The sequence below is a fragment of the Desmodus rotundus genome, chromosome 9 (assembly GCF_022682495.2).
Source record: "Desmodus rotundus isolate HL8 chromosome 9, HLdesRot8A.1, whole genome shotgun sequence".
NCBI lineage: Eukaryota > Metazoa > Chordata > Mammalia > Chiroptera > Phyllostomidae > Desmodus > Desmodus rotundus.
Window position 1 is genome coordinate 43116582 of NC_071395.1, and position 21175 is coordinate 43137756.

The following is a 21175-nucleotide window of genomic DNA, read 5'->3' on the forward strand; positions in this document are numbered from 1 at the left end:
GTTTCAGGATCAGTCGGTTTTTTTTTGGGGGGGGGGGGGTGCACGGTCAAGGAGAGGCAAAGATCCAGGAGGCTGGTCGGTGACCTTTATTCGTGGTTCCAAGGTCGGCACGGTTGCCTGGGGATATTTACTCTGGGCTCCGATGGCCAGCTCTATTCCCGTTTCCAGGCCTTCCTCAGCCCTCGAAGGGGCCCCGAGGGCAAGTGGCTGCGCCCAGAGGGGTTGGGAGCGTCGATGACGCCCAGACCGGGTGGGCAAGAGGGAAAGTCTAAACCCTCCGAGAGCGACTGCGCCTCTTGCTGCGAGATTCGATTAATTTCTGGGAACGGATCTTGAGCTCCTCTCGAGTAACCACATCGTAGTCTTCCTCCTCTGTCTCCTCTTCGTCTGCGGAGGTGGGGCGGGGGCAGGGGTTGCTGGTAAGGGGATCCAGGTTCCCATCCCTGCCTCAGATTTCCCTGCCCTACCTTGGCCCTTAGCCCCGTCTCGGACCACCTCCCACCAAGCATTTCTCTGCTTGGGTCCCGGGGACCCCAGACCCGCTTTTGCTCCTGCCCGTACTGACCGAAGAACTTGTCCTTGGGACTGGCAAGGGGCAGGGCGATGCGGGTGTTGTACGTGGGCAGTTTTCCCTCTAGGCTGGAGAAAAACTGGGGAGGAGGGACGTGGGAGAGAAGACTGTGGGCGGGACAAGGACTACGGGGAAGTCCTGTTCCCCCTCCTACCCAGAGCATTCCGACATACCCCGATTCCATACAGCCCCTTGGCCAATCACCCTGTTTAATTTCCCTCAGGCCGGTGGCGTCATTTGTTCTCAGCATGCACCCTGATGCCCAGTCCCACATCCTTGTCCTCACTACTAAGTGCCCCATCCCAACCCCGGGACAGCCCCTGGTCTCTGCGGCCCCGCCCCCCGGCGTCTGAAACTGGCCTTCTTCCGGGTCTCCGTGGGTTGTCCCCGGCTCCCCGCTGTCTGTTCCCCTCCCCTTCAGCCCAATCCCCTCCCTACATGGGTACCTCACGATCTGCAATGTGGCGCAGCATCTCTGGCACGTCGAGGCCCTCGAGTTGCGCCTGCAGCTTCAGCAGCTTTTCCTCAAAGAGGCCCAGCAGGTTGGGCAGATAGTCACCTGCCTTGGGATCCAGCTCTTTCCTAGTGGAGTGACCAGCCTCCTGCAGGAGTGGGTGGGGCCTCCGGTGGGTTATACCTGGGCACTGGGCACTTACTCCCAGGGGTCAGGTCTTTAAAGGGAGCCCCCCACAGAGGTTATGCTATTCTCTGTGGGGCGGGGCCTCCCGCAGTCAAGAGCCATGCCTGTGAGGACAGAACCTGGGAACTGGAGATGCAGGACAAGGAGTGCGTGGAGGTCTTTTTGGGAGGGAGAGCACTATCACTCTAGAGAAACCATTGCGGGGATGACCTGAAGAAATAGTACTTTGCTGAGGACAGGGCGGGGCCTCTCGTGTCTCCAGCTGCTCCAGGATTGCAGCAAGGTCTCTATGGGGGCAAGGCGGGACTTTCCTCTGGGGGTGGGACTTGGGGCAGTACAAGGTCTCTGAAGTCCTGGGCCACTTAAAGAGTAAGGGGGTTCCCAAAGGAACGCGGGGTAGGGACTCCCCTGTAGGTGGGCCTCTGACGTCCTGGACAAGGCATGGGGTGGGTTCGAGTGGCCTATAGGGCAGAAACCTCACCTGAGGGGCTGTAGTGCCTCTTAAGTCCTGGGTGGTTCTGAGTGGGGCTTCCTCAGAGACCTGGCTACCCACTGTGACGTGCTCCAGCTTGCCCACCAGGTGCTCCAGGCCCTCCTTCAGCATCTGCATTGCCCGTGCGGCCTGCTCCAGCTGGCCCTGGGCCTTAGCCCTCCTCTGCTCCTCCACCTTGAGGCTACCCTGCAACTCCGCCTGCAGCTTCTGTTCACTACACGGAGTGGGGAGGCAGTGGGGAGGCAGTTCTGGGAGTGCAGGGTCCCCCGCAAGCCCCCACCCTCTCCCTGGGGCACTGGGCCTCACCTGACCAGCCTGGCCTCCCCAGAGTACTTGAGGTCTTCAAGCTCCTGCTGCAGTTGCTGTTTCTCTTGCTTCAACCTCAGCAGCACCTGCTTGTTTTCGCTCTTGAGCGTCTCCAACTGCATGAAGGTGTCACCCTGCGCCAGGAACCGCCGCACCACCGCCTGGGGCCCACCAACTCCAGTCAGAGCCAGGGCCTGGGCAGGCCCAGGTGCCACCCTCTTCCTTACTCCTGGGGCATGAAGCACAGGTTGCCTAAGCTGGTGACTTCTGTATAGCGATGTTTAGGGAGTATGTGAGTAGAACTCAGGGCTCCCTCAAGGGTGGGTAGCCTCAGACAAATAAGTTTTGCTGGGCCCTTCCCACTCCATATCAGGAATTTGAATCAGCCAAAAATCTGTGTGCAGGGCAGGTGGCAGTGGCCATAGCTGCTTTCCAAAATCAAGGTGCCAGCCACGTTCTGGGGGTGAATCTCACTCAATTCTGTGAGGAAATACTGGCCGGCTGTGAAAGTGATCTGCCCACCAGGCCAATTTCTGAAAAGGTGACCAGCCACAGTGCCTCAGATGATGTCATAGATCCAAGTCCTGGAACTTCTCAGGGGTTACCCCACAGGAAGAGTATAGTGGGTTGCAGAGTGCCCAAAGGGGAGAAGCCACACTGAGGTTCAGTGGGATCAGTGCTGGCCAGCAGGGAACATAGGGTCTTAAAAAAATTTCAAAGAAGACATTGCAAAGAGGGGGCTCAGGGCAGGAGTTTGGCTTCCCCTGGGCCTAGGGTGGCACTAGGCAGTGTGCTGGGCACTAGACCATGTTACAGGTGATGGAGACACAGGAGAGGAGGGACAGAACCCCCAGCTCTCACAGAGCCCACATGCCGAAGCAGTCAGCATCACTGGTGTAAGAGTGAACAGGAGGAGGGGGATGGGGGTGAGTATAGACAGTTTGCATGGATTCTGTTGTCAGGGGCAGCAGAAAAATGGGATGGTAGCTGATTCAGGAGGAAGGGGTATCTTTTAAGGGAGCAGGTTTGTGTGCTGAAGAATTGATCCAGGGCACAGAGGGCTGTGGGCAGCACTCACATGTGTTTCGGCCACCCCAGTGGCATCTTTGACCTTGCCGAAGAGCACTTCCATCTGGTACATGTTCCAGCGCAGCTGCAGCTCCTCCTCCTTGGCCCGCTGGCTGTCTTGGATCGTATCATCAGACTGCAGCAGCAAGTGCTCTCGCTGGGTCTGCTCCAGGTTGAGGTCAGGTCCAGGGTCAGGTTTCAGACAAGGGCTTAGGACAGAGGCCAAGAAAGGGTATCTGGACAAGGGTCAGGGAGTGGGTGGGGCCCAGTCCTGGGAGCCAGGGCAAAGGCAACCAAACAAGGGTCAGCACAGGTGGGACAGGGCCTTGGTCCCGGCACTGTTGGGTGCACCCACCTTGCGCTCCATGCGTTCGTTCTGCAGTTTCTTCTCCTCTGCCTGTTTCTTGCACTCACTCACATAGCGCTCACGCTTCTTCCGCTCTCGGAACACAGTCTCCTCCATATATTGCAACTGATTCTGAAGGACAGGTAGGGGAACGGCAGGACCAGCTGGAATCTACCATGGCTTAGGGCTGGAGCTGCAGGCCCAACTGGGCCAGGCCACAAGGTCCTAGGAGATAGATGGGAGGGGCTCTGGGACAGCTGGGATTCAGATTCTGGGGCCAGGAGACCATGGCCTCTGGGCAGGATCCCCAGGGACCAGCGGGCTGGCACCTTGGCAATGTCCCGGGCATTGAGTGCCTCCTGGTTCACCACATGCAGCTCCTCCAGCTCGTGTTTGGTTTTCACCACCTCAGCCTCCATGGAGTCCAGACGGTTCTCCAAGTGAAGACTCTCTTCCTGGGGTGTGAGGAGTGGGGCAGGCCTGTGACTGCTGTCCCTGGCCAGGCTAGCCCTCCCACTTGCCTCCCCCTCCCCAGCCATTGTGGTCCCTACTTGTAGATAGGCCTTGAGTTGCAAGTACACATTGGTGATGTGTTCTGCCTCTTCCGCCTTCATCCGGGCCTTCTCCAGACGGTTCTCCAGGTTCCGCAAGGTCTAAAGGGAAGCAAGGCTGGGCTGAGTTCCCCACTCCTCAATTCCTCCATCCCAGGATTAAGCACCCCCTCTTGCTTCTGCCCACCTCCCACCCCTCCACACCTCACTGGCCTCACCTTGGCCACCTCAGTGTTGCCATCTTGTGCCTCTGCCATCACCAGCTCACGCAGACTGTGCTGCAGCTGGAGCTCCTCCAGCCACTTCTGCTGCAACCTCACCTGGTGCCGCAGAGCATTTAGCTGCTTCACCTTCTCACTCAGCTGGTGGTCCAGGTGTTCCAGGGCCTGCTGGAGGGAGAGGAGCCAGAGCAGGGACCTGAACCACCCCCTAGTCCTTCCTCAGGAGCTTCCTTCTCCCATATTTTAGTTCTCATCTCCCTTGTCTCTGAGCAGCATCTGACCTGGCTGACCCTCCTCCCACAGATTTTCTACTTTGGTGGCTTCAGGAAGCCCATTCCTTGGTTTTCCACCCACCTCCCTATTTGCCCCTTCTTTCTCTCCTTTGCCTTTGGAGAGACAGCCCCAGGGTCTTCTCTCTTTTGTCTACACCCACCCCCAGCATGATCTCCTGTCCAGTCTTGGGGACTTTAAAGATCACCTACCTATACACTGAAGACACCCAAATGCAGCCTTCCCTGAACTGCAGGCTCCTATCTCCACGCTCATATCACTGCCTTCCAGATGTGTGCACAGGCACCTTCCAGATGTGTGCACAGGCACCTTAAAATCGTTGTGGCCAAATCAAGCACTTGCCTTTTCTCCAAACCTGCCCTTCTCAAATCTTCCCAACCTCAGCCCACGGCAGCTCTATTCTTCCAAGCACTCAAGTCCAAAACCTTGATGTCATCCTCACCTTCTTGTTTTCTCTCCCACCTATATTGAATTTGTTAGCAATTCCACTCTATGTCAAAGGTCCCCCTCGAGTGCACTTTCTTCCTATTTCTGGCTTTCATCCTACTGTACCCAATGCCACCTTTCATCAGTGACCTCCTCCTGGCTTCCACTCCTGCTTTCTCACAGTCTGCTTTCCACTTCCCTGAGTCTTCGTATATAAAGTCTGCACCCCTCAGCACAGCTGGCAGGCCTGCTGATGACTTTCCTGCCCTCACCTGCTACCGATCCCCCTCACTCACTCCTGTCCAGCAACACTGGCCTCCCCATGTTTCGAACACTTTACACTTGTTCCCACCCCCAGAGACTTTGCATTTGCTGCTCCCTCTGACTGGAGTGTTTTCCCCCAGATCATTTCCTGGCTGGCCCATTCTCAGTTCAAATATCACCACTTAAAGAGAAGGTCTTTGCTGACCCCCCAACCATCAACCTAAAGTGTGAACCCCCAAGCCTTGGCCAGGTAGTTCAATTGGTTAGGGCACTGTCACAATATGCCAGGGTTGAGGGCTCCAACCGTGGTCAGGGTATATACAAGAAGCAATCAATGATGCATAAATAAGTGGAACAACAAGTCGATGATTCTTTTTCTCTAAAAAAAAAAATTAATAAATGAAAATTTAAAAAGTGTGAATCCCTCTTCCAGTGGGGACTTTGGGTTTTTGTTTTTTTTTCCCACTGTATGATCACTACCACCTAATATCATGCCAAGCACATGGTTGGTGTGATAAAAATTGAGTGAATAAATGAGTAGTGGCTGGTATGGAGAAAGGACTAGAGAGGGAGGGGCAGGAGGTAGGGAGTCCAGTGGGGAGGGGATCCAGGCTGAAAATAAAGGGAGATGGCCCTGGCTGTTGTGGCTCAGTGGATTGAATGCTGGCCTGCAAATCACAGGGTCCCTGGTTGGATTCCCAGTCTAGGGCACAGGCCTGGATTGAGGGCCAGGTCCCCAGTAGGGGGTGTGCAAGAAGCAACCACACACATTGATGTTTCTCTCCCTCTCCTTCTTCCTCCCTTCCCCTTTCTAAAAAAAAAATCTGTAAAAAAAAATTGAAGGGAGATAGTCAGTGGAGGGGGTGTGGGGCAAACCTGTCCTGTCCTGTTCTTCAGGTATGGCTTCTCGGACTTCCATTCCCAAATCAATGCCTGGACCACTTTCTCATCTCCCTGCAAAGAGAGGAGCCCAGTTACCACTTACCCAGGCTACCTGTACATGAGGCAGTGTCCTGCCCCTGGGAATGCTGGCCCTGACCCCTGGAACCTCTTCACCCGCTCCTACACCCTCACCTGGAGCAGGTTTGTCAGCTGTAGTTGCAGCACCCTGGTTTCCTCCAGTAGCTGGTCGATGGTTTCCTGATTCTTCTTGATGTTCCACTGAGTGCTCTCATAAAAGGACTTCCGGTCACCCTCTGGGGTCATGTGACATGGGCAGGTACAAGCAGAGCGTGATGGGGGATGGGCAAGACTTCCCAGAAGGATGATCTTTTCGTAATCATCTTTACTTAATGGTATCACAATACTTTGCTTTGAGCATTTATTATGTGTTGGATGCTGGACTAAGATCTCTCCATGTGTAAAATACTGTGCCACTAGGTGCATATCCATGTCATACCCATTTTATAGGCAAGAAGACTGAGGCTTGTGCTTGTTAGATTGTTTAAGGACACAAGTAGTCTGATTCCTGACCTTTAACCACTATAACAAACCAATAATAACAGTAATGGTTTACACCAAGATTTCCCAACCTTGGCATGACTGACACTTGGGCTGTACAATTATTTGCTGTGGGGGCTGTCCTGTGCATTGTCGGATGTTGAGCAACATTCCTGGACTCCCACCCTCTAGAGGCCAGCAGCCATCCCCACCTGCTGCCACCAATAGTGTGACAACCAAAAATGTCCCCTGGCTTTGCCAAATGTCCCCCCTGAAGCAAAATTGTCCTCTCCCTTTGAGAACCCCTGGTTTACAATGTATAGTGTGCCAGACACTGCTCCAAGCACTTAACACATTTCAACTACCTATGGGGCGGTACTGTCATCCCCATTTTACAGATGGAGAAACTGAGAACAATTAGGTCGCTCTTAGTCCCCCAAGATCAAACCATCAGTATATGCAGAGCCAGGATTTGAACCCAGAAAAATCTGTCTCCAAAACTTTTTTTAAAATCCTCTCCTAAGGATTCTCTATTGATTTTAGAGAAAGAGAAGAAGGGGAACAGAGAGACACAGAAAAATCAATGTGAGATCTGTTGCCTCCCACATGCACACCGTGGGGGGGGGCAGGAAATCCTCAACCTAGGTATGCGTTTGATGGAGGATGGAACTCACAACCTTTTGGTGTACAGGAGCGATGCTCCAACCAACTGAACTACCCGGCCAGGGCTAGAACCAATGTTTTTCACATCATGCATGACTGAAGAGTTGAAATTACACAAAAGCATGAAATACAGTCTAGTTGGCTCTGGGTCCAGGAAGAGTTTTATAAGATAAGAAAAACCATGAACAAAATGAGTTTTTTGACTCCAGAACTAGCCACCTGGATGAATTGTGGTAAAACACTATGTCCAATCGCACCACGTTGCACCACGTCTAATCAGAGGGCTGGGTGGACACTGTTGATTCCTGAGCATTTTATGCCCTTCGGAGCCATCTTACCTAATAGTTGTATCTTCCTTTGTAACTCAGCCACCTGCGTGTGCACAGCAGACTTCCCCACGCTGGCATGGGTGGGTACCTTCTTGGAATGGAGGGGGTGCCAGGCCTGTTCCACGCCCTTGCCTCTAGTGTGGCGGCGTTTGGCCTGAGCTTGACTGCCCTTGGACTTGGAAGAGGTCGAAAGCTGGTCCTGAGAAGGCAGAGCGTTGGTGGAGGCCGCCCAGCACAGGGGAGACGCCATGACTGGGTTAGGGCCAAAGGGGCGACTAGGGATCACCACAGTCCCGGATCTGTCAGTTTGGGTTCCTCTGACTCTGGGAATGCACTTTCCGACGGTTTGGCTGGGCCTCGCAGCATCTACCAATTGCTAGGTAACCTCTTCCCCTCCTCCCTTCCGCGCTCCCATGGAAACCGTTCTGCATCGCTGCTCTCATTGGCTGTTGCTGCGCGGAGGGGTGGTCCCAACAGGGGGCGGAGCAGGGTCGCGCCGACTTTCGAGTCACGTGTTAATCCCTTTTTTTTTTTCCTCCTCCCACCCCAAATCCACCTAGTGTTCACGGGCATTTTTCAGGAACTTTCTGTTGCAACCTTAAAGCCGCCACTCCCAAGATGGAGGCACCTTGCGCCGCCATTAAGCGCGAACCTTCAGAAATATTTCCTGTAAGGCTTCAGCGTCCTAGCCAAGATGGCCGTCCATGTTCCGGCACCCCATTGGCCACTCCCAACATGGTGTCCCTGAACTGCCGTTTTGGTGCACAGCGTGTGCCGGATATAACACATACTTCCGCCTTTTTTTCTGCCGGAAGAACAGTTGGCTGCTGGGTTAGGGGGGCGCGGTGGATATTGATTGACCTTTGCCCCTGCCTCGTGTAAGTGATGAACTAGCGGGCGGGAGGGCACCCCAATTTTCTTTTGGGGTAATCTTGAGAGTGTGCGTCGGGAGTGGGGGAGGCTGTTAACCGGCTCGGCGTATTGGCGGGAATTGGATAGTTCACAATCCCCCGCATAGGGAGCGGAGGTTTTGAGATCTCCACCACTGATATGAGCAAAGTGAGACCCTTCCACTGGGCAGGGTTGGAGAGAGATCTTCCGATATATACCCCTATGACCCTCCATTGCCCGGAAGCGGTGGAGGAATCCAATTGGCTGGAGGAAGAGGCGCTTTCCTTTGGCTGGAAGTAGCCCTCTGCCACTGACCAGCCGCCCCTTTCTTGCAGCGTTGGGGCACAGCGCATCTTCCCGTCGCCTGCTTCCTCCATAGAGCCGGTTTCCGGCCTCCGATCATCTGCCAAGATGTTACTGTTGCTGCTGCTGTTCCCCGTGTGCTGGTCCGTGGAGGTCAAGCGGCCCCGGGGCGTCCCTCTCACCAGTGAGTCTGTCTCTGGATGTGGGTAGGTGGGTGGGGTGTAGAAGGGGTCTACTTTGATTCCTTGGCTAGGCATTTATAGCTTCTGGCCTCAGTTTCCCCGACTCTGGGTAGGGAAGGTGGCAGCGCTCAGCCAGTGGGAGGAAGCAGAGGTGCCATTAGGTTGAGACAGCCTCTTCCTGCCCTGGGCTGATTCTCTTGCCCACCTCCCCAGACCATCATTTCTACGATGAGTCCAAGCCTTTCACTTGTCTGGATGGTTCTACCACCATCCCTTTCGATCAGGTCAACGATGACTACTGTGACTGCAAGGATGGCTCGGATGAGCCAGGTGAGTTTTTCTCCATTCATTCATCCATCATACATTTAGTGAGCACCTGGTCAATGCCAGGTCCTTTGTGGTAATTAAGACAGACCCAGTCCTGCTCCCTGTTGATTGAGTGGGGAAAGCAGGCACAGAAGCAAGTGGTCATGCGTTTGGTGAGGAGAGAGGCCCCCACCCAGCCTGGGGATCAGGAGGTGTGGTCTCAGCTGCATCTTGAAGGGTGCTGCAAATGGAGAGCCCAGCACATGTAAGCATTCAGAGGTGGGAGAGAGAGTGGGAACTAAGGGCAAACAGAGGTGAAGGCGAGGGAGGGAGGAGTTGGTGGCACTGTTCTGGAGGAGGGTCAGGAAGGGAGCACTAGAGAGTTTTGTTTCAGGCCCTGAGTGTGCAGCCGTCTCTTTCCCTTACTCAGCGGTGGTGGTTCTGCTTGTCTTGTGCTCTCTGTGCATGTGTGTCGGGGGTTCTGTCTGGGTGGATGTGATGGGTAAGGCCATGAGCACACTCTGAAAACCCTCTTTTTTCTTCCCACAGGCACGGCTGCCTGTCCTAATGGCAGCTTTCACTGCACCAATACTGGCTATAAGCCCTTGTATATCTCCTCCAGATGGGTCAACGACGGAGTGTGTGGTAAATGAGATCCCATTGGATTTGGGGGAGGAGGTGGTGGGTGGAAGGAGGAAGGAGACACTGCTGGGTCTGATGGTGCCCTTGCCTCTGCCCTCAGACTGCTGCGACGGGACGGATGAGTACAATAGTGGGATCGTCTGTGAGAACACTTGCAAGTACGTGGGTTCCACCCACCCCTTAGGACCTTTCCTTGCCCTGCCTGGTGAATCAGGCCGCCTCTCTTTTCTGCTTTTGAGTATGGAGCACTCACTCTGTGCCAGGTGGCTTGTGAAGGCTCTACCACCAGTTTTTCCTCTGGCCGGGAAGCAGGTGCAATCATTTGTGTGTTCAACAGTTAGGGAAGCTCGAGTTTAGAAAGAATGACTTCCTCAGGGTCATGTAGCTAGTAGATAGCAGAGCGGGGACTCAGTCTAACTCGAGACTCCATGCTTTTAATTGCTGCACGGTGGAGCAGGACCTGAAAACTGAAATGTCCACAGGCAGGTGATCTAAACAGCAGAAGCAGGCTGAGTATAAGGCATTAGGGAGTGAAGGGGGTTGTGGGACCTAAAGGGACAGCTGCCCTTGATTCCTGTTCAGTTGACAACAGGTGACAGGGCCTGATGTGTTTTCCAACAAAATCAAAAGTCCTGATATTTATGTAAGCTGTCCTGATTAAAGATCTTTCATTTATTTTTTTAAATAAGATTTTATTTATTTTTAGACAGAGGGGAAGGGAGAGAGGAGAGGGAAGAAACATCAATGTGTGGTTGCCTCATGCGCCCCCAATTGGGGACCTGGCCCACAACCCTGGCATGTGCCCTGACTAGGAATCAAACCAGCGACCCTTTGGTTCTCAGGTCAGCACTCAATCCACTGAGCCACACCAGCCAGGGCTGAAGATCTTTCCTTCAAGGAGAGGATTGATCATGCACAACACACTTACTAGCCAGATTGTCCAGGAGTCTGTGACAGCTGTGCTTTCCTCTCCTTATTCTTAGCCAACTTCCAGCTCCATATCTCAGCACTCCTTAGTCCCACTCCTGACCCTGAGGGTGGGTGAACTGCTTACTATCTCTCTTTACAGGGGCTCTGAGGCCAAGAGAGCCTGGGGTGGTAGAGGAGGAGGGTTTGCTCTTATTTTTCCCAATGTAGGGGCTGCAGGTGGGGTTGAGCCCTTTTGGAGGAGGCAGATCTGATGGGTCCTAAATGCCCCCTGGTGGTGCCTGTGTGTTCCCTCACCCCAGAGAGAAGGGCCGCAAGGAGAGGGAGACATTGCAGCAGATGGCAGAGGTTACCCGTGAGGGGTTCCGCCTGAAGAAGATCCTTATTGAGGACTGGAAGAAGGCCCGGGAGGAGAAGCAGGTGAGTAGCCTTGTGGGGCTGACACAGGACATTTTGGGCCCTGTGGCCCAGAGACATGGGCGGGCAAGGCCGGGTGGGGTTGACATCTCCCTACAAGTGGATGCCTAGGGCCAGTTACTGCCTACGCCTTGGTTTACTCATTTGTCCTCTTAGCATTTAGTCATTGGGTAAGCTGTTACCAAGTGGTCAGCACAGCGTTGACTAGAGCATTAGGTGGCAGGCTGAAGTGGGCTTGGGGGAGCTCTGCTGCCTCCTAGAACAGGAGGGATGCCGCCCTGCGTCCCAGGTCTGTGGTTTGGTCATCTGTAAATGGGGCTGATGACTGTGTGACTGGGGGAGGACTCAGGATCGTGTCAGTCAGCGGCAGCTGAGTTAGTTCAATAAGGGTGGGTGCTTTGGGAGCCACAGGAGGGTGAACCCCCCAGTGTGTGTCTCCCTCCCTTGCCTATCACCCCTTGGCTATTCGTTGGGTCACAGTCCTCAACACTGCTCCTGGGCTTCTGCTCGACCCACTGAGCAAGGCTTCCAGCTCTGTTTCTCGGCCTAGGGAAGGTTCCAGGTCTTTTTCTCCCATCCCTGTGGCCTGGCTAGTGAGGTCCCTCCCAAATTCATGGGGCAGTGAGCTCCTTCCTGAGTTCAGGGGATAGTGGGATAGTGGGGGAGCTATGTGGTGAGGGTATCTCCAAGTGACCTTTGCCCTTCTGGGGAGTTGGGAGGATCCTAGCAGCAGGCCAGGCTGAGGTGTCATGCAAGTTCTTGGGAGGAAAGTGATCCTGTGGGCACTCGGGCTAAGACCCTACAGCTTAGGACCCCATTCCTAGGCTGGAGCCTGCCCAGCATACTCATTCCTTCTTGAAATATCCACAGAGGCCTAGGATGTGCCATGTCCCGGCCATGAGGCTGGAAGCACACCAGGAACTGCCTCAAGGGTGCATTGCCTGGTAGGAGGGACAGACAAAATAATGCCCATGATGTCTTGGCATAGAGGATATTCTTGCCTGGTTCCCCTCCTTCTGCTGGTCTTGGGGGCAGGAAATGGGAAGGCTTCCTGGAGGAGGAGGCCTTGAAGCTGAATCTGTGGAGTAATTCAGAGATGGCCAGGCAGAGTATTCCAGACAGAAGGAAAGCATGCGTGAAGAACTGGAGGCAGAGAGCGTTAGGGGGTCCGAATGTTGTTAGGGCAGCTGGGTCCTAGAGTTTAAAATAGCAATGGGGCAGGTGGGGCCAGAGGGGCACCAAGGTCACACAGGGCCCTGGGACCACATTAAGGTGTTTGGGTTTCTCTTCAGTGGGCTGCAGGGACCCACAGCAAGGTTGGGGGTCGGGGTGGGGCCCAGCGAGCTGTGAGTTTTGGAAAGATCCTATGGTGCCCTGTGGAGTAGAGGCAGGGAGGTGGCAGCCCATGAGGAAGAAGGTAGAACAGAAGGAAAGTTGGCTGCTTGCCTTCTGCCCACCCAGCAAAAGCTCACTGAGCTACAGGCCGGAAAGAAGTCCCTGGAGGACCAGGTGGAGGTGCTGCGGATAGTGAAGGAGGAGGCTGAGAAGCCAGAAAAGGAGGCCAAAGACCGGCATCAGAAGCTGTGGGAAGGTATGTCGCAGGGTGGCCATGACTTGCCCTGGACTCGTGGCTGGGTCCTGGCCCAGGAGACTTGTTCATCATCTGTTTGTTTTGTCTGCTGAGTTTTTTGATCAGGGTGCCTCAGTTCCCTGCGTGCCTAGTTGTCCTTGACTCTGTGTTGGTCATTGTATTTGACAGTCATTTACAGGAGTAATTTGCAGCCTAGGATGAGAGGTACTTCTCTAGATAGGAAGGGCTTTTCCTTCTGCCAGCCTTGTGGGAATACTAACATTCAGAGATCCCCGAATCCAAATTCAGGTTTGAGCTGAGATCGGAGCGCAGGCTGGGCGGTTTCCAGTCCAGCCTCTTCCCCCTGAGGGGGTAGCCCCGTGGGGTCACAGTGTAGTTACTTGAGGGGGGGGTCTGCTCTTATGCCCCCCAACCTTGGACTTTGACTTTTGTCTCCTTGGCCCCACAAGTTCTCATCAAAACATCCAGTTTTGCCAGGATTGGCAAATCCTTTAAGGCAAAATGAGCTTCTGCATCTCTTACCTTCCCAGGTGTCCCTTTGCCCTGGCAATTCCTACTGCCTTGGGTTTTTTTTGTTGTTATTGTTGTTTGTTTTTTTAAAGATTTTTTTTTCATTTATTTTGAGAGGGGGAGGGAGGGAGAGAAACACTGATGTGTGAGAGAAATATCAGTTGGTCGCCTCTTGCATGCACCCTGACCAGGAACAGGCCATAACCCAGGCATGTGCCCTGACTGGGAATCAAACCAGCAAAATTTTGCTTTGCAGGACGACACTCAACCAACTGAGCCACACCAGTCAGGCCTGCCTTGGTTTTATGATTTTTTATGCTGTGCTCAGCATTTCCTTGCTATTGGCATGTTGTGCCACTGTGATGGGAACTTGGAAGCCTTGGTCTTCGTTCTCAGTGTGCTCTGTAGGGGCCACACTATGGCAGCAGGACAGAAGGGGGAGGCGGGACAGAAACCCTCCACTCCAGACTAGTTAAAGGACAAAGCATTGCTGTAAGGATTTGGACGTGTGGCTCCAGCTGTTCTTATGACTGGTAACCAGGAGCTGTGTGGCCCCAGTTCCATCTCTCTGGGCATCTACTGCATTTTTCCTTCCCTCTCTCTCTCTGCCCTGATTTCTTGTAATCAATAATTCAGTAGTTTATCCAACAAGTGTTTGCTGAGTGGCTGCTGTGTGCCAGGCCTACCGCAGGTGCCATCAATACAGCCCTGAACACGATGGACAGAGCCCTCGCCTACAGAGGGAGCAGCAAGGTGGCGGTGTGGCTGGAGGGAGGGAGAGAGGGCAGTGGAGGAGAGACGAGGGTAGGGACTGAAGGGCAGGCCATACAGGGTGTTAGGGACCATGGGGAGGACTTGAGCTTTTACCCCAAGTGAGAGGGGAGCCATAGAGGATTCTGAGCAGAGGAGGAATGGGAGCCAGGAAACCAGGGAGGAGCTGATTACAGAGAGGCTCCCTGTCCAGAATCGCAGTGGCTCATTGAGTGGAGGTACCTGCAGGGATCCCCCTTCCTTCTCTCCTCAGCGGAGGCCATTTCCCTCCCCTGCTCCCTGTCCCTCCTCCCCCGCCACACCTACACAACACAGAGAGATAACTGAAGGCTTTGGAGACCCCAGGCCTTCAGTTATCTCCTCCTCCTGGGTGGTCCTCTTTGACACCTTCCCTCTACTTAGAAATCCGCTCAGACCCCTACTGCCCAAACAGCTGTCCCCACACTTAGCCTCCCCCTCAAATGCTGTGCAGCTGGTTTGCCTCTTTCTCTGTTTTTGTCCTGATTGAACCTGGCTTCCTTTACTCTTTGTCCTGGTTTCTGAGGCTCGAATTTCCTGTTTCTTAAGTGTGAACTTTCTCTCTGCCTCCTTCATGGAAGCCACTGCTCCAGGATTCTGTTTTCCTCGTGGCGCACACTCTCCTCCTGCTCAGTGGGCACAAGACCCTGGTGCCTCTTCTGGGCTGGGACCCTGACCTCTGGCTGCCTTTGGTTCCCATGCACAAGTCCAGTTGTACCTGAATGTGACTGCCCCTAGATGTCCCCCAGGGACCCCAGGCCCCACTTCCCCCAACCTCCTTCATGTTGGAGAGTGAACCAGGTGGGGTGCTTGGGCCTCTTCTCGTGGGGGCCTCCCAGACATAGTAAACCTAAGGCATGGGCCCCCACCCGCCCCTCTTGTGGTCTCTGCCAGCCCTCACTCAGATCAAAGTCCCAGGGCTGTCCTCGACTGCCCCCAACAGTGGCCTGACTCAGGGCCTCACCGCCCAACACAGGGCTCAGCATACAGTGTTGGCAGAGGGCAGGTTTCAGGGTGGGGGGAGCTGGAGGGCAGAGTGGAGGGTGACAGAGTGGCCCCTCCACAGAGCAGCAGGCTGCCTCCAAGGCCCAGCGAGAGCAGGAGCTGGCGGCCAGCGCCTTCCAGGAACTGGATGACAACATGGACGGGGTGTGAGTGTGCCCAGGCTGTCTGCCCTGCCCGGGCCTGGGGTCCCCCTCTCCCACCTGCCTTTGGAAACCAGCCTCCCCGCCTCCTACCTCCTTGCCCTGGGGCCTGAGCTGGTCCTTGACTCTCTCTGGATGAGCCTCTAGTTGTGTGTAAAATGGGTCAGAACAGGCAGGCGATTGTGGAGGAAATGAGGAAAACTGACCTCCCAAGGAGCTGAGTGAGGGGACCATTACTCTTTGCAAGCCTGCCCTGTGGTCAAAGCCAGAATCCCAGCGGTGCCGCTGCTGCTACACTTGCTGGCTGACCCCAAGCAAACGGCTCAGTGGAGGGTGGGCAGGCACCTCAGTAGTCAGGAGCAGGGGGTTTCACAAGGACCAAGGGAGCAGAATGGGCAGGGTGGGCTGTTCCCTGGTTGGCAGTGGTGATGGGTAGGGGACAGGATGTGGTGCGCAGGCCACTGTGGGTATGGGCTCCTCTGGGTGGAGGGCACAAGGCAGAGGGCAGCTTGGGAGTGTGGGGTTCTGAGAGTGAAAGGAAGTGGATGCTGCCGATGGCTCAGGGGCACAGGGTCTTGGTGGACATGGAGTCCATGTGTCTCCTAGTCCCACTCCTGTCTCTGTCTCTCCTCTGAGCCCCTTCAGTGTTGTGGAGACTTAAGGAAGGGACAGGAGGCAGGGGACTGGGTTGTAGCCAGTACCTATTCTTCCCAGGGTTGGGGGCTGGAAGGGGCCCCAACTCTAGAGCTCACCTCGTACCTGCTGCTCACCCCTGTCGATCTCCACCTGCGCCCCTGCAGAGTGTCAGTGGCTGAGCTGCAGACCCACCCGGAGCTGGACACAGATGGGGACGGGGCGCTGTCAGAAGGGGAAGCCCAGGTATCCCGTGCTGCCTCTTGGCTTTGTATTCCTAGAGGAGACTGCCCCAGGAGACTTTAGGGCCAGGGGCCCGGGGACAAGCTGGGCCACTCCCATGGAAAGCTCCCCTCTGGCCCCAGGCCAGGGCTACTGGGGCGCCTGGTCTCGCCTAGTGAGCCAAGAGGGCAGCCACCCAGCGTCACTTCTCCCTGCCCTTTAGAACCTGGCGGGGTCATGCGGGTGCCACAGGGTGTCTGGTTGGGACAGAGCCAGGTTTCCCACTCACACGCCCCCACTGGCTGCCACGAGTGTGTGTACCCAACTTGCACTCCTCATGTTTGTGCGTTTGCCTCTCTGCATAGGCTGGACCCTGCTCCTCTTTAGTCTGTCCGTCACTGTCCCCTGCTGGGTCCCTTCCCGACCCTCCTCTGCCTCTGCCTTTCCCTCTGAGGACCTGATGATTTCTGGTGCTCTTGCTCTTCCCTGTCTCCTTCCCACTGTCCCTGGTCTCTCCAGGAGGCACCTGCCATCCCACTGGGGAGGGGTTCCTCTTTCCTGCTGGCCTGTGCTGCCCCCTTCTGGCTGCTGCACCTCACTCCTCCTGGCCCAGGCCAGGCCTTGGCTGTCTTCTCGCCCACCCTTGGCGCTGTAACCTGAGGCTCCTCCTGACATGTGGCTGGGGCACAGGAGGGGCACCTGGAGCCCCCTGTCTTGACACTACCCCAACACACGCACATAGACGCTGCTCGGGGGAGACACACAGATGAATGCTGCCTCCTTCCATGACCGAGTTTGGGCTGCCATCAGGGACAAGTACCAGTCTGAGGTCAGTGGTGGAGGGGCGGGGATGCAGTCCTCCCTCTCCCCCCACCTGCCCTGCCCCATGGCTCACAAAGGAACTGCCTCCAGTTCTGGCACCACGCCACCTTGGCCAGCTGGGCCATCCCAGCCCCCTCCCAGCTGTCTGTCCCTCCCTCCAGGTCCCTTAGAAGGAAGGGGTGGAGGCACTGAGGCTGCCCATGTGGTTGGAAAGTGGACCCCCAGTCCACAGCACCAAGCACCCTGCACCCCTCCAGGTGCTGCCCACCAGCCCGCCAGTGCCTTCTGTACCTGACCTGACGGAGCCCAAGGAGGAGCAGCCCCTGGTTCCCCAACCCTCACAGTCTGTGGAGGAAGAAGAGGAAGAAGGGGAGACAGAGGAGGAAGAGGAAGAGGAGGAGGAGGATTTCCAGGTGCAGGGGGAACAACCCCAGGTGTGTGTGGGGGGAGAAGGGGGTTTTGGACTGGGAGCAGGGCCATTTGCTGACTTTGTCCATTTCCCCAGGAGGCCCCGCCCCCACTCACCCCCCCCAAGCCGGCCAGCCCCACCAAGGAGGACGAAATGCCACCCTATGATGAACAGACGCAGGCCTTCATTGATGGCAAGTGCTCACTGGGGGGCCTGGGAGGGAGGGAGCCGTGCCCTTACCTGCCCCTGTGGGTGCCCAAGAACCAGCACCCCCCTGATCCCCCAGTAAGCCAGAGGGGCTGGGGGTATCCTGGAGTGGGTGTCTGGGGCCTGTGGGGGCCAGTACCACCCCACCAGCCCTGTGGGCCCATCTGGCTTCTTACTGGCTGCTGCTTGTTTGTGCCACCCTCTCGGGCAGGGAGCGAGTGGCGCCACAGGGCCCAGGGCCCTGATCCCTTGGGAGCCAAGAGCTTGGGCAGTGGGGTGGGGTCTGTGGCTGGCAACACCCCCAGGGCCTTCTGTGGCGCATTCCTACCCAGAGCAATCCTGGGGGGCGTGGAGCGGATGAGTCCAGGCCCTCCTTCCCATTCTTCTGAATTTAGATAATGGTGCCTCTGACTTTGTCCCCCACTTTGCCCCCACCAGCCGCCCAGGAGGCCCGCAACAAGTTTGAGGAGGTCGAACGGTCCTTGAGGGACATGGAGGAGTCCATCAGGTATGGCCATAGCAGGGTGGAGTCTCCACCTGCCCCGCAGCTGAGCTCCCCAAGAGGTGGTGGTAATAGGGAGTTGTCCAGGCAACCACTGCTACCAAGGCTCAGCAGTGGCTCCTGAGGGGAGGGTCCCAAGTGGCAGGGAGCTGGAGACCAGCCCCCAGGTGGCCCTTCATTAATCACCAGGACTTCCAGCATTGTCCTAAGTCAGTCTGTGCCAGCTAGGCTGTCCCTTCACCACTTGGCCTTCCCTTGCAGGAACCTGGAGCAGGAGATTTCCTTTGACTTCGGCCCAAATGGGGAGTTTGCTTATCTGTACAGCCAGTGCTATGAGCTCACCACCAATGAGTGCGTTCCCCCGCTTTCCCTGCCCCAAGGGTGGGCGGACAGGCCGGGTGAACTTGGAGGGTCTGAGCCTGAGCAAGGTCACAGGGGAATGAGGGCGGCAGCCTTAGGGGCAGTCTGTAGTTTTGAGGGGCTGGTGTGCACCCTACCCACCAGCCCCATCCTATGACAGGTACGTCTACCGGCTCTGTCCCTTCAAGCTTGTCTCACAGAAACCCAAGCTTGGCGGCTCCCCCACCAACCTCGGGTGAGTGGGCTTAGGCTAGCCCCCGTCTCCTTGGTACCCCCAATCCCCCAATCAGCCCACCCTCAGCACCCCTTTCTCCTATATATAGCACCTGGGGCTCGTGGGCCGGCCCTGAACATGACAAGTTCAGCGCCATGAAGTATGAACAGGGCACTGGCTGTTGGCAGGGCCCAAACCGCTCCACCACAGTGAGTGGACAGGGCGGGAAGCCGGGTGGGGGACCCACGCCTGGCTAAGCCCACCTGAGCCCCCACCTGCCCACCCACCCTCCCCAGGTGCGCCTGCTGTGCGGGAAGGAGACTGTGGTGACCAGCACCACAGAGCCCAGCCGTTGCGAGTACCTCATGGAGCTGATGACACCTGCCGCCTGCCCAGAGCCACCCCCCGAACCACTTGCAGACGGCGAGCACGATGAGCTCTAGCCCCACGAGCCCGAGCCCTACCCAGCATAGGTGGGCAGGGAAGTGGGTCTCTGCTGCCTGGACTGGAGTGCACTGGTGTCTAAGTAACAGGTCTAGGTTGGCACCGCCTCTCCTCACCTGTGTCCCTTTGTCTGTCTTTCTTGTTGGGTTGTTCACCGGCCCCAGAACCTCAAGACGTGGAACCAGCTCCCAGTGGTGCTGCCTACCTGCCCCACAGTCTGGATGAAGGCCTGGCCCTCCGAGTCTCCTTGCCCTCCCCACAGGCAGGAACCATGAGGGGCCCCCTGCCCTGTTCTCAGGGGGTCAGGTGGGGCAGAGCCATTTCCAAAGCCTCAGTGGCCCCCAAAGATAGACTGAAGGAGTGCGCCCTCCCCAGGCCCCGAGCCTAGTGGCTCACTGCCTGTCCCACCTGGCCCCCACCCAGGGCATATGCCTCTCTTGCTGGTGGGGATGGTGAATTGACTGTGACCTAGAAACAATAAATGACACCCCCAACCCATCTGTGTCTGTCTTGCTTTTGCTTGGGCCAAGGGTGGGCATAGGGCAGAATGCAGGAGCAAGAGCTGCCTGCAGATGCTGGGCTTGCCTCCTTTGCCATTAGGCTGGCTCCCCAGGTGAGGCCTCATCACATGTGAGATGAACACCTGAGATGCCCACAGCCCGAAAAGTTGGGCGCAAAGAAAGTCTCCCACCCATCCCTGAGTCCCAACTGTGTTGTGGGTAGGCCAAGGAGCTTGAGACCCGGGCCCAGAAGACAGCGGCCTGAGCAAGGCCACACAGCCAGGGCGGATGGCACACACTCCAGCGTTCCCTGCCCACCGGTGCAGACACCCAACTGTGGCCATAAGATTCTGAACTTTTATTTTCTGGCATGAAAAGTACAAATAATTAAACAATTCCATGTAAAAGTCTGTTACCGCGGCCAGGCCTGTAATCCGGTAATAAATAGTCTAAACGCAACGCAAAGTGTTCTTGTTGGGTTCTGGGGGGTTTTTTGTCCTTTTTTTTTTTTCCTTTTTCTTTTTTTGCAGTTCTTTATCATCTCCAACATATGGACTCTGTCGTGATGTGAAACCTTCCGAATAAATAACAGGATGATGAAGGGAGGGCTTGAGGGGCTGAGCCTCCTCCCCATGGGCCCTGCCCCTGTCTTCCAGGGACACGGAAGACCCCAGGTCCCCTCTCCTGGGCTGGCCTCCTGGTAGGAGGCCTGGCTGGCTGGGCTGAGTTCTGTGTTTTAGAAAAAGAAGTGCCCTCCCAGTCTCGGGGGTAGCAGGGGCCTAGGCCTCGGTGTAGGGGGGGTGGGTTGGGGAGGTACCCTCTCCAGAACCCAGCCCCCCAGGGTGGGGGTCAAACCCAGCCCTTATTGCTCACAGATGCCCCCGGCACGCTGCCCGCGAGTCCCCGCGTGCAAGGACGGCAGAGGGGAGAAAGCCCCGAGAAACAGAGGGAGAGGGAGGGACCACTGGGGGTCCTGCCCTGCTGGAGGGGAGTGGGGAGATGGGGAGGACTTAAAAACCACAAGAATAAATAGGTTCGTGTATCAAGAACAAGCTAGGGTTTTCACCAGCTAAATAGGACTGAAAAAATTCTCAAGACGAGCAAAAATAATCCCATTGAGACCGGGCGTCGCTGGCCACGTGGAGGACTGCCCCAAAGAGCGCACATGCCCCCCTGGTGCCACTCCGCTACCGTTACTGTTATTAATAATTATTACTTTAATGATTCCACTTCCCCTTTTATAAATAAATTAGGCATAACCACGTCTCAGCAAAACTTAAAGAAACAAAGAGAACATCGTGGTCCCTTTAAACTTGCAAACTGGATGAAGGAACAGAAATATACACAAATGTCCTTACAGGGCAACAAGAATAAATAGTTAACATAGCAATAAGTTAAAACTACAAGAAGCTAAATTCGGCAAAAAAGTACAAGAAAGTTAACTGGTGCCAGTTTATGTCTGGTTTTTTTTTCCTGTTTTTTTTTTTTTTTTAAATCTCTTCTGTTTTTTTTTTTCTTCCTTTTTTTGTCGCTTTTTTTCCTCTTCTGTT

At 55.6% G+C, this 21175-nt stretch overlaps 2 protein-coding genes across 6 annotated transcripts; one reads left to right on the plus strand and one right to left on the minus strand.

Annotated features, from left to right (window-relative positions):
- Positions 1-29: 29 nt before the first annotated feature.
- ODAD3 (outer dynein arm docking complex subunit 3) lies at positions 30-8196 on the minus strand. 2 transcript variants are annotated; one of them, XM_024556864.3, is made up of 13 exons: positions 7619-8196; positions 6252-6373; positions 6054-6131; positions 4194-4364; positions 3976-4077; positions 3754-3879; positions 3434-3556; positions 3089-3241; positions 2011-2171; positions 1693-1918; positions 1018-1173; positions 566-650; positions 30-387 (listed from the first exon to the last, which is right to left on the minus strand). In XM_024556864.3, the coding sequence occupies exons 1-13, from the start codon at positions 7857-7859 to the stop codon at positions 269-271; spliced, it is 1863 nt and encodes a 620-aa protein (XP_024412632.1). In that variant the 5' UTR covers positions 7860-8196; the 3' UTR covers positions 30-268. The 2 variants fall into 2 exon arrangements, with proteins under 2 accessions (XP_024412632.1, XP_045048434.1); XM_045192499.2 differs by lacking the exons at positions 30-387; positions 566-650; positions 1018-1173 and having other exon boundaries at positions 1180-1918.
- A 133-nt stretch (positions 8197-8329) lies between these two features.
- Positions 8330-19623, plus strand: PRKCSH (PRKCSH beta subunit of glucosidase II). Of its 4 annotated transcripts, none has more exons than XM_045192496.2 (18): positions 8330-8487; positions 8836-8987; positions 9199-9315; positions 9841-9936; positions 10034-10091; positions 11163-11280; positions 12739-12868; positions 15234-15318; positions 16113-16191; positions 16910-16996; positions 17247-17423; positions 17495-17591; positions 18044-18113; positions 18369-18458; positions 18628-18702; positions 18791-18890; positions 18978-19154; positions 19290-19623. In XM_045192496.2, the coding sequence occupies exons 1-17, from the start codon at positions 8345-8347 to the stop codon at positions 19122-19124; spliced, it is 1821 nt and encodes a 606-aa protein (XP_045048431.2). In that variant the 5' UTR covers positions 8330-8344; the 3' UTR covers positions 19125-19154; positions 19290-19623. The 4 variants fall into 4 exon arrangements, with proteins under 4 accessions (XP_045048431.2, XP_024412841.3, XP_045048432.2 ...); XM_024557073.3 differs by having other exon boundaries at positions 17247-17402; XM_045192497.2 differs by lacking the exon at positions 16910-16996.
- The last annotated feature ends 1552 nt before the right edge of the window (positions 19624-21175 follow it).